At 36.2% G+C, this 11,854-nt stretch overlaps 1 protein-coding gene across 1 annotated transcript in view; it reads left to right on the top strand.

The window, feature by feature from the left end:
- Window positions 1–10,920: 10,920 nt before the first annotated feature.
- Window positions 10,921–11,854, top strand: part of LOC107154812 (amine sulfotransferase-like) — a 21,242-nt gene continuing 20,308 nt past the window's right edge. The window contains exon 1 of the mRNA XM_015500537.2: window positions 10,921–11,072. Coding sequence (XP_015356023.1) covers window positions 10,931–11,072 — 142 coding nt within the window. The 5' untranslated portion in view covers window positions 10,921–10,930. The remainder of the gene's footprint in view (window positions 11,073–11,854) is intronic.

Here is an 11,854-nt window from a genome sequence, read left to right as displayed (position 1 = left end):
TATATATATATATATATATATATATATATATATATATAGAGAGAGAGAGAGAGAGAGAGAGAGAGAGAGAGAGAGAACTTCCTCTAAAAGTCATGTCATTTGCCACACCCAACATAAAGCATGTTATTTCAGTAAATTGTGTTTAATAATCATATAGGTAGAATTCAGAAAACCTTTTCCTACAGTCTGAGTAACAACTTTTCTCAAGCATTTCTCAGTATTTTAATTTACAGTTTTGAGTATTAAAAGCTAAAACAACAGAATTTGGATGCCAGCTTGAATTTTTAAACTATTACTATAATAAACACTGTGGGTACTTTTGTAATTTATTTTCATCTTCTTTTCTTTAGGTTTGAAATGGTTTAAAACTAAATGTAAAAGCATCTCCAATTCATGAAAGGATAATAACTCAAAGACAGACTACTAGGAACCTAAAAAATCACTTTCAAACTTACTAGCCAGAATCTCAGAAATCATTAAGTACTTCTCTGGGCAAGGTTCGCCTAAGGAATATATATGAATGGGTATCTCATCAGTTGTGCCCTTTGTAAGGGGCTTCAAGCTAACTCCTGTAATCCTCCTCAATGTGCTGCATCTATGCTAAGCATCCTAAATTTATGAGTAATAAGAGATTCTCCTGAGTGTGAACCCATACTGAAACTGCCCTCTAGAAGGTGACTTAATATCTAACAGTCACTTCAATACTAAATGTTCTTCACAAAACCCATTCCTGGGTTCTCAATCTCAGCAAACCACATCATCTTCTACCCAGTCTGAATATCCTTACCCTTATCCTTATCCTGCCTCTGTTGTTCTGCCCATTGTTTCAAAAACATTGTTAATACCCTAGCCCAGGACACCATCATTTTCAGTTTCAAATACAAGAAACTTTAATTGGTCTTCTTACACCTATGATCTTGCCCCCTGACATAACTTCTCTAGACCACTCTATACATACATACATACACGGCTAAGCTAATTTATATGCTGAAGCAACATAAAATTGCCTGGATTAGAAACTGACATGATTCTCACTCAGAAAATAAAATCTTAGAATTAAAAATCTGAACTAACAGTTGTGCATCTTCCCCTTATTATCTGAAAACATGGTCTACTTTTTCATTTTGTGTATGAGATGTTTGGTGTCATTCAGTATCTCAAAAATTTAAACCAAGTTCACATATTTTCTTAACTACTTGACTTTCCAAAAAGCCTCTCTTTTCAGTGGTAGATTTGTGCACTGATTAAAAGAACACACTTCAAATGTAGGAACACTAAAAACAAAAAACACCTCAGCTTAGTTTCTGTCCACATCTGGGATAAAGCAGGCATAAAACTCTGCAGAGGAAAGTCAGGGAATTCTTCAAATTCTTAAGAGGGGAAATGTTAAAGACAGCACACCAGAAAAAGACAGATTTAGGCAAATAATGAACAGTGATTTTCAGTTATTAAAGGGAAAAGCCAATGATAAAAATTCACCCTGATTTTATTCCTTGGTTATATCAATGCAAAAATATCTAGGAAGTAACTTCTGTGTACCAAGTGTTTATGCTTTACTATATAGAGATACAGAATAAAAGTAAATTTAAACCTCGGCCTGAAGGATCAGAAAACACACCTTTAATTTTATGTTAATCAAAGTGGAAAATTGGTTCTTAGACAACTATAATATTTTCTGGATTATGTTCAGTTAATCACAGAATGAAAAATTGAATTAAAACAAAAGTATTATTAGGAAGAATCTAGCTCCTAGGAACAGTCAACTACACATGGTTTAAAATATAAGAACATCTATTATTTATTAACTGAAATCCAAAGTAGACTAACCTGAGGCTAGAAATGATAACTCAAGATTAAGTGAATTTTTCTACTATTAAGTTTTAGATCTTGCTTTTATTTTTGTGTATGAGTGTGTATTTCTATTATAGGTTTTCAGGGTTTTGGTTGTTATCACTTTATTAGTCCATTTTTTATTGCTATAGAAAATAACAGAGGCTAGATGCTTTATAAAGTAAAAAGTTTGCTTGGCTCATGATTTTGGTAGATACAACATCCAAACATCATGACACCTGTTGGGGATGCAAATCAAGTCAAGATGGCGCTTGGCAGTTTGCCAGGAGGAGTGGTTTGTGAAGTAACGCCAGCGAGCCATTAAGATGATGAGGATTCCTTATTGACTGACTGCTGTATCTAGATGATGTTAATTAAGTTAAGCTGTGTGTAATTAGTTGGGTATATGTACCTCTGCTGCCTCGCAGAGAGGCGGTTCCTGCTACCTTGGGTGCCCGCTACTTTGAGTTCTCGCTCAGTTCCCGTTGAGTTCACTAGCAATAAAGTAGTTCCCACTTCAACCTTCAAGTTGCTTGTCACCTCCCGGTTATTTGCCCAGCCAGACTACGGCAGACACCAATATCCTGTCAAGAACCTGTGGCTGTGTCACAACATGGTAGAGAAGTAGAAAAGGAGCTGTCATTGGAAAGCATGAAAGACACAAAGAGAGGGATGGAGGAAGAGACAGACGGACAGACAGACATATATACATTGGAGAAAAGATAGCCTCTTCAACAAGTCGTGCTGGGAAAACTGGAAATCCATACGTATCAGAATGAAATTCAACCCCTATCTTTTACCCTGCACAAAACTCAATTCAAAGCACATCAAGGACCTAGGCATTAGACCAGATACCCTGTGCCTATTAAAAAGGAGGCCCAACTTTCCATCATATTGGCTTAGAAACTGACTTTCTCAAGAAGAAGCATGAGAAATAAAATCAAGAATCAATAAATGGGAGATAGGACTGTAGCTCAGTGGCAGAGTGCTTACCTAGCCTATGAGAGACACTGGGTTCAATCCTCAGCACCACATAAAAATAAATAAAATAAAGACATACTATCCACCTATAACTAAAGTATTTTTAAAAATCAATAAATGGGATGGTATCAAACTAAAAAGATTCTTCATAGCAAGGAAACAATCAAGAATGTAAAAAGAAAGCCTACAGATGGGAGAGAATTTTTGCCAAGTACGCCGCAGATAGAGCATTAATCTTAAGGATATAGAAAGAATTCGAAAAACTTTAACACCAAAAAAATAATAACCCAATTAATAAATGCACAAAAGTGATCTAGTCTGTTGGTGATGCTTTCTATTGAGTTTTTTAATTTGATTTATTGTTTCCTTCATTTCAAAACTCTTAACACCAAAGAAACAAATAACCGAATCAGAATGGCAGCTATTAAGACTATAAACAACAATAAGTGTTGGTGAGGATGTGGGGGAAAAGGCACACTCATACATTGCTGGTGGGACTGCAAATTGGTGCAGCCAATATGGAAAGCAGTGCAGAGAATCCTTGGAAAACTGGGAATGGAACCAATATTTGACCCAGCTATCCCACTCCTCAGTCTATACCCAGAGGACTTCAAGACAGCATACTACAGTGACACAGCCACATCAATGTTTATAGCAGCACAATTCACAATAGCTAAACTGTGGAACCAACCTACACGCCCTTCAGTAAATGAATGGATAAATAAATGTGGTATATATACACATGGAATATTATTTATTAAAAGGGAATAAAATTATGGCATTTGCAGGTAAATGAATAGAGTTAGAGAATATAATGCTAAGGGAAGTTAGCCAATCACCCCCCCAAAAAAAATGCTGAATGTTTTCTCTGATTTAAGGGTGCTGATTCATAATGTGGTTGGGGCGGGGCATGGAAGGATTAGATGAACTCTAGATAGGGCAAAGGGGAGGGAGGGGGAGGGAGAAGGCCTCCAGGTAGGAAAGACAGTGGAATGAGATGGACATCATTACCCTAAGTACATATATAAAGACATGAATGCTGTGACTCTAATTTATGTACAACCAGATAGAAAAATTGTATTCTACAAGTGAATTGAAATGCATTCTGCTGTCATATATAACAAATGGAAATTTAAAAGAAAGAAAAAATGGGCAAAAGAACTTAACAGGCACTTCACAGAAGAGATATGAATGCTCAACAAATATATAAAAAAATGTTCAACATCTTTAGCCATTAGAGAAGTGCAAATCAGAACTATACTGAGACTCCACTGCACTACAATCAGAATGGCAATTATCAAGAATACAAGTAACAATAAATGTAGCAAGGATGTGTGGAAAAAGTTTCACTCATACATTGCTGAGGGGACTGCAAATTGGTGCAGTTGTGGAGAGTGATGACTCGAACCATGGTCTCTGATTCCCTCATGGCTTCACTTGTGCTGGGAGCTGTCTATACAAAAGTGCAAGTTGAGATGTTCCAATTGCTATGGTAATGACGGCCATAGGTGGCTACAAGCAAAGGCATGTTGCTTTAACAGTTAGAACCTTGGATTCAGACACCAACTCCTGGGATAGACAATTCTGGGCATGACAAGATGACCTCAAAGTCTCCCAAGTTTTGCTGCATCCTTCAGACGGCCTGCTTTGCTAAAACTTTCTCACAAATAACCTTCTGATGACAAAACCTATATAATGAACATGCTGAACTAGCTCTAGTGTCAGTCAAGCCTCTCCAGGGCTTGGCTATCCACCTGGCCCCAGCTTTGTCCTCTATGTTTGTCTGTTTGTCTTTTCTTCATCCCATCTCATCACCTTTCCAGTTTCTGAATTAACAGTCATGCTGGTTGTGATATGCAATCACTCTGAAAGGAAGTGTGGAGATTACTCAGAAAACTAAGAGTAGAAACACCATCTGATCCAGTTCTCTCACTCCTCAGATTATAACCAAAAGACTTAAAATCAGCATACTACAATGATGCAGTCACACCAATGTTTATGGAACTCAATTCACAATAGCTAAGCCTTGAACTAACTTAGGTGGCCCTCAACAGATGAATTCATAAAGAAAATGTAGTATATATACTCAATGGAGTATTACTCAGCCATAAAGAATAATGAAATTATGTCATTTGCTGGCAAATGAATGGATCTGGAGACTATCATGCTAAGTAAAATATGCCACTCCCCAAACCAAAGATCAAATATTTTCTCTGATACTTGAAAGCTAACCAACAATCGGTGGGCAGCGGGGATTGAAGTTTATTGGATTAGACAAAGGGGAATAGGTAAGACAATAGAATGAATCTGACATAACTTTCTTAATGCATCTATGAATATACCACCAGTGAACCTCCACAACATGTACAACCACAAGAATGGGATCCTAACTAGAATGTTATACTCTATGTATGTATAATATGTCCAAATACCCTCTACTGTCATGTATATGTAAAAAGAACAAATAAAAATGAAAAAAACTAAAAACAAAAACTTCACCCTTGTATAACCTCTGAGTTCAAGCAGGATGAGAGCTCCAGCAGGATCTGGCTAGGTACTTTCCTTAAGGCCATATAGGACTAAGATCAAGCTGTTTTCCTTTCTGATGGCACTATGGAAGAAGCAGCTTCCAAGGTCATTCATGTGTTTGAATACATTCGGTTCCTTGTGGTTATTAGACAGAGGTCTGCCTTTCCTTTATATGTGGTTCCCTCCATCATCAAGTCAGCATTACCTAAATTTCAGTGTAATTTCACGGAATTTCATTTTCAAAATGTTATGATTCATTTAATATGTCTCTGATCACTTTTTTATTAAATAGTCAGTTTGAGCAATAATTGCAGAAACTGGCTGTCTATGTGAACATTGCTTTGCACTGTTGCCTATAACACTACAAATCACAGTGATGTCATTGTAACACAATAGTGCTTCAACAGTGGCAGGTGTTTTGTCATACCCTGGTAGTTAATGTTTTAAAATCACCAGTGCATACTCAGTGTATAAAAGCTAGAAGAGAAAAGTGTATTATGAATATTTTAAGGAAACATGGAGTGCAGATTACCTCTTATTAAGGAAGTTGGCAAAGAACCCTCGAGCTATGCTGAAAGAACATAGTGTATATCAACATTATCAGATTAAGCAGTCATCACAATATTCCCAACTCACAAGAAAGAAATGTTTAGATACATTTAGAAGCTTAAAACCCATCAGGTTCCAAATTCTTAGTTTTGCAAATATTTCAAAACAGGTTACTGCAAAGTTATTGAAAGTATTATATTTTTTGCACAATTTAAGCTTTATAGGTGTTCCACATCTGATAGAATGGAACAAAATATTTAACATGGTTTCATGGATTCAACATCAGAAAATAGTCTTCCCTGCTTGGCTATCAAATGAATCACTGAGATGTTGACTTTGATTACAGATTCATTTACATGGGGATTTTTTTATTAAAAAAAAATTCAAATGAGATTTAATGAGTGAGGCCTACTAAAGAGTCTAGTCTTTGGAAAGAGTAACACTTTTTAAATGCATGTTTTTTACAAACAAGAAAAGGAAAAATAAAAATGATGCTGGAAACAAACTTCTCAGTATTCATTTGTGAGTCAAGCAAGGTAGGCTGTTTCCTGCTGTTGAATCAAGTAAATGAACTTTGATTAAAGCAGTTGAAGACATTTGCCCAGAGAAACGTTGCCTAACATCACACTCCCCTTCCAAAATGAGTGCACTCTAATTTTAGTTCATGTATTGACAAGAACTGTTATAAATTAGTGTTATCTTTGAATCAGTTAGAAACATTAGGCACTTTTTTGTCTCTTGTTGACAACATCTGAATATTATTTTGTTCTTGCCACTTGTCCTGAAAGGCCTAAAACTTTTAATGTCTGTCCCAGCCAGTAAGGTTTGTCTTACCTTTATATAAACTCACATTTCCTTATTGTACTAAAAAGATTGTGATCTACTCTATGATTATGTATTGCAAAATTCGAATTGTTCCTGAAGTGGTCAGATGTGATACCTGCAAGCTGGCTCTGGTGTCCTTTTGACTTTGTGTATTTCAAGTATTCTTTGTGTAAATCTTTACACTGTGGTACAAGATGTCCCACATCTATCCTTTCCTGCCGCACCTCTGCACTCAGCCATTGCTCTGGATTCCTCTCAGGCTGTCCTACTTGCTAGATGCACATAACATTGTGTTTGGGAAGAAGGGAAGCAGCTGTCTTATTCACTTGGCTGTTATTACTGACTGGTCTAGATGTCTCACAGCTGATAATTATTGGGAGTCAGGGAGAAAAAGAGGGAAGAGAGGAAGGCAAAAGAATCCAAGAACCTCAAAAGACCCCCTTATACATTCGGTTCATTAAAATTTGTATAATGAAAGAAATTCTTATTGAGCTTGTAATAGTAATAGTCTACTATTTCTACTCTTCACACTGTGTTGATCTTCACAAAATGGACTATTTTAGAAATACAGACTTAGTTGAAAAATATCATGAGGAAAAAGAGACAGGTTTAATATTTATAAACTGAAATTAGCCTCAGATTACACCTTACTTTCTAAACAAGAGGGTTTGTACATTGAAAAGATTCAAGATCTCCCCTGGGATCAAATTCTATGTTTAGGGAGAACTTGAGAATCATTATCTGAGAGCAGCTTGTATGAGCAACAAAAGACTGAGGAATGACTCAAGATTCCAGGAAAGATGTTAGAACAGACCTGAGATGAACAACAGTTATGGTGGAAAACAAAAAGGTAATATCCACCATTAAAACAAACAACGGGACATCGATTAGAAAGGGTAACTCTATGTGTACTGGAAAACAAATTTATGTTCTTAGTGAGTTCATATAACCCACTTTCAAGTTTAATAACCCCTAGAGCTTTCTGTAGCCATCGCCAGTTAAGCAACAGAAGAAACAAACTTTCTGAGATTATGCAAGAAAGGACCTGAAGAATGGTCACCAGCCCTGAGATGGGCTGGAAAAAGACTCACCCTCATTCAGGTACAAGGAAGCTGTCTTACAGATTTCAAATGCATCCTTGTCTTTGTTTCATAATTGCTGTAATTCAGTAAATGTGCCCTCTCTTCTCCTAAAAAGTTTTTAAGTATCTCCAAAGCTTTGGATCCCTTTAAAGAACCTGGGATAGGGGCTGGGCCTGTGGCTCAGGGGCAGAGTACTCACCTCGCATGTGTGAGGCCCTGAGTTCAATCCTTAGTCCCACATAAAAATAAGCAATAATAATAATAATAATAATAAAAATAAGCAAATAAAATAAAGGCATTGTGTCCAACTACAACTAAAAAATAAATATTTTTAAAAAAACCTGGGATAACCTGATATGCTTTCCCTGGCGCCAACAAAATCTTACCCAATCTACTAATTTACTCAGACAGGTTCTAGAACACTACTCACTGGCCAAAACAAATTCCATAGGGACTATTTATTCCTCAGTGACAGAGCAGTTCCTGTCAGCCTGAAAATTTTGTAAGAACTGGTTTTCCTTCAGCAGCTGATCTCAACCGTGAGTACTCACAGAATGGATTCAGAGCCACTGTCAATTCTCATCCTGTTTTGCATGAGACAAATATGTGTATTTACCTCCTTTTCTCCCTAATTATCTATGAACATCCCCTACCTCTTTTCTTTATGACTTCCATGAAGTAATAAGAAGGAGACACAGATAAGCTTGCTACTTATACAATCGCCTTCTCCTACATGCATCAAAGACGCAAACTATACTGAGGAGCCAGTGAGCTCTACCTGAATCCTCCTCACATACAGCTTTCTCCTTTGCTTCTGTGATACCACAGGTTTTAATTTTTTTTTTCCCCTTAGACTAAAAGTTGAGTGACTAAATGTAATAAACAAGAAAATAGAAAAATTTCATTCGAAATGTTTATAGATACTGCCTGATGCTCTTTCTCATCACCCAGCATTTCTCGAACCCTTGGTGATATTTCAGGGTGTGTGTGGTGGTGTTATGGGCTGATAGGAGGGAAGTGGTAGGGATCACACTTCACTTTTGGCTTTCTCCTCAACTTATATCTCCTAATATGGGCTTCTCCATTTATCCATGTGATGCAGTATAAATTCTCCCTCACCACAATCTGAAGGCTGAATTCTCCAAGGTTTTTCCTAGGAAATGCAGGATGTCAATATCAAAATAGCTCTCCATCTGCCTGTATTGAAAACAATATTTTGATGCATCAGCCTCTATAAGTTGACATCATGTTTCCTAGATGTCAACTTATAGAGGGGAAACCTCTAGCAGCTTAGTAGGGCCTTAATTTTATCTTTCATTTGGTAGCCAAGAAGCCAATCATGAAGGCATCACCCAGGTGAGTCTAACATTAATCATTTTCTGTTATTACTCTGAAAAAGACTAAACTCTGAATTCCTCCTATTGATCAGGTAATTTGGATTGTTTGTAAAGAACTCAGTGTTATTTCTTGACATACAATTTAAACAAAGTCATATTTGCAGCTTTTTAGCAAATTCAGTTTCTTGGCATGCACAGAATTTTAAAAAATATAAATAACAAATCTATACTGGTTCTAAGTCTACAACTTATGGGATTGTCTCAACCATGTAACCTTCAAGGAAAGATTCTCAGGAAGAGCTAATAGAAATGTTTGGCTGGTCTGAATTTTGTAGGGATTCTGACCTTGGAAATATACATGGAAGCATTCCTCTTGTGAGCACACTCAGAGAGGGTAACTGGCACTCTGTTTCCCACACTTAGAATACCCTGCAGTTTCTCCTAGGAACTAGTAAGATAATGAATACATGTGCTATGTCTAGCTGCTGAGGCAATGCCCCTAAAGTCTTATCAGCCTAGACCTTGATCTCAGGCACACAGCTCCTGGGACAACCACAATGTTTCACTGACCCTAAACTTGTCCACATAACAGTAACTTTATGGGCTGGGGATGTGGCTCAAGTGGTAGTGCGCTCGCCTGGCATAAGTGCAGCCCGGGTTCGATCCTCAGCACCACATACAAACAAAGATGTTGTGTCCGCCGATAACTAAAAATAAATAAATATTAAAAATTCTCTCTCTCTCTCTCCCTCTCTCTTTAAGAAAAAAAAAAAAACAGTAATTTTATACAATAGACTTTCTTGAGAGCTACACAAAACTCCTAAAATTTCACATTAAATTCAGTAAGTAACTGAGGGATAAACTGAATAATGTTGCTAATTCTGTAACCTGCCTAGTAATACAATGAACAATACATACTAATGATGACAATGACCTGAAGTAACCTATGGATATAAATAAAGCTGGCAGTTTGGCCATTGTGCCATCTTTCCTCCTTCTGCATCTTGTCTCTGTGTCTCCCTTGTTATTTTCCTTACAGAACTTTAATAATATTTGTCTTTACATTGTTTGCTTTCTGTTTTTGTTTTAGTTTTTTATTAAAAGATTCATATGATTTTTTATTTTAAAATCTCCTACTATAAACTATGATAACTTCATGAAGTAATGTAACTATGAGGGCAGCATTTCTGAGGTAAAACCCAATTTAAAAAACCAAAGCATTTTCATTTTTCACTTTCAACAGCATCTCAGTTCCCTAATTCAGAAGTTTCCTTCAGAGAAGGAAATAAAAGCAGAGAAGGAAATAAAATAGAAACAAAAGCATATCGATTGAAGAATTTCTTATTTCTACAACAATCAAAAATAAAGCAATAAAAATATAAAACACTAAGAATTTCTGGATAAAAATTATGAATTCTCTGCCCAATTATCCCTTCTCCAATCTTTCCAGTTCAGCCAGCTGGACAAGTTTAAATAATTTGGTTGACTTCTCTGAGATAATTTCCACTTCTCTCTGTTGAGGATCATGATATCTGTACCTCATGGACCTTTAAGAAGAGTTGTCTCACTTTTCAGCATTTCTGCTGCCTCATGTTTAAAACACTGATGCTAGCAATACACAATGTTGGCTTTTTGTGACGTTTTAAATCATTCATATATGTGCTGTGGTTAGTGTCATTAGTATGTTCTACACATCAGACATTGCAAAAGTGCTAGGCATATATTGACCACTCAATAACTATTATTCACTTCTAAAATAACTTGAAATTTTATGTTTGCACTTGTAGGTGAAAAAATATGGACAACACAAAGGAATACTTACTTGAATTTAAAGGCTACAATTTTGAAAAGTCTTTAGTTAAAATTCATATAGTAGAAAGTGTGGATGATTTTGAAATTAGAGATGATGATGTCTTCATAGTCACCTATCCAAAATCTGGTAAGTGTAGAGTGGCCTCATGATAGTAAATTTTTGACTAAGTTTGGTATGTGTTTGTGTGTGTGTGTCTGTGTGTGTGTCTGTGTGTGTGTAAATGTGCTGTTTTTCAGACATCCACAGCAGCCTGACCTACATTTATATATCCATTAAGGATCAGAAAAAAGTTAGATGAATCTCAAATCTATACTACCAAAGCTCATTTGCAATGGATACATTGTCAATTCTGTTTAAAAAAATATATAAAGAAACTAAATACTGAGCCATGAGCAAGTACTGGGTAAATGCTGACCTGTTGGCTTGGTCTGTTGAACAGACCTGAGGCAGTCTAAACTCCTCTTTTCTCTAATTTGTAAATGCTTCCTGAGTTGGAAGATTTATCTTCCATAATTATTCATGTTCCAAGATGTTTCGTTTTCTTGAGAAGTATTCCATGACAGCTGAGTTCCAATGAAGATTCTCAAAAACATTTTCAACCAGTAAGTTCTACTAGAAAATAAAATAAGAATGATTTTGAGATTTGTGAAGACCATCATTACAAAGAAGTGGTAAAAAACAATCCTGTTGGGCTAAACAAGTCTTATGACTTCTACTTCAGCAGGGCAGGATGATTGGCTTGGTTTGAGTTTTTACAGTTGCCCATGCAGACTAAGGGATAAAGCTGTAGTTATTAAGATTCTACATGCAATGTTTTTCTTATTTATAGTGTGGTTTCTTCAGAACACCACAATGAAGTTGGTCATACATGGTTAGGCCATTCAAGTAAAAAAAATGTTATATATATA

The sequence above is a fragment of the Marmota marmota genome, unplaced genomic scaffold (assembly GCF_001458135.2).
Source record: "Marmota marmota marmota unplaced genomic scaffold, marMar, whole genome shotgun sequence".
Lineage (NCBI taxonomy): Eukaryota > Metazoa > Chordata > Mammalia > Rodentia > Sciuridae > Marmota > Marmota marmota.
The sequence above is the reverse complement of the archived record's forward strand: the minus strand, read 5'-3'. Positions and strand labels throughout refer to the sequence as shown.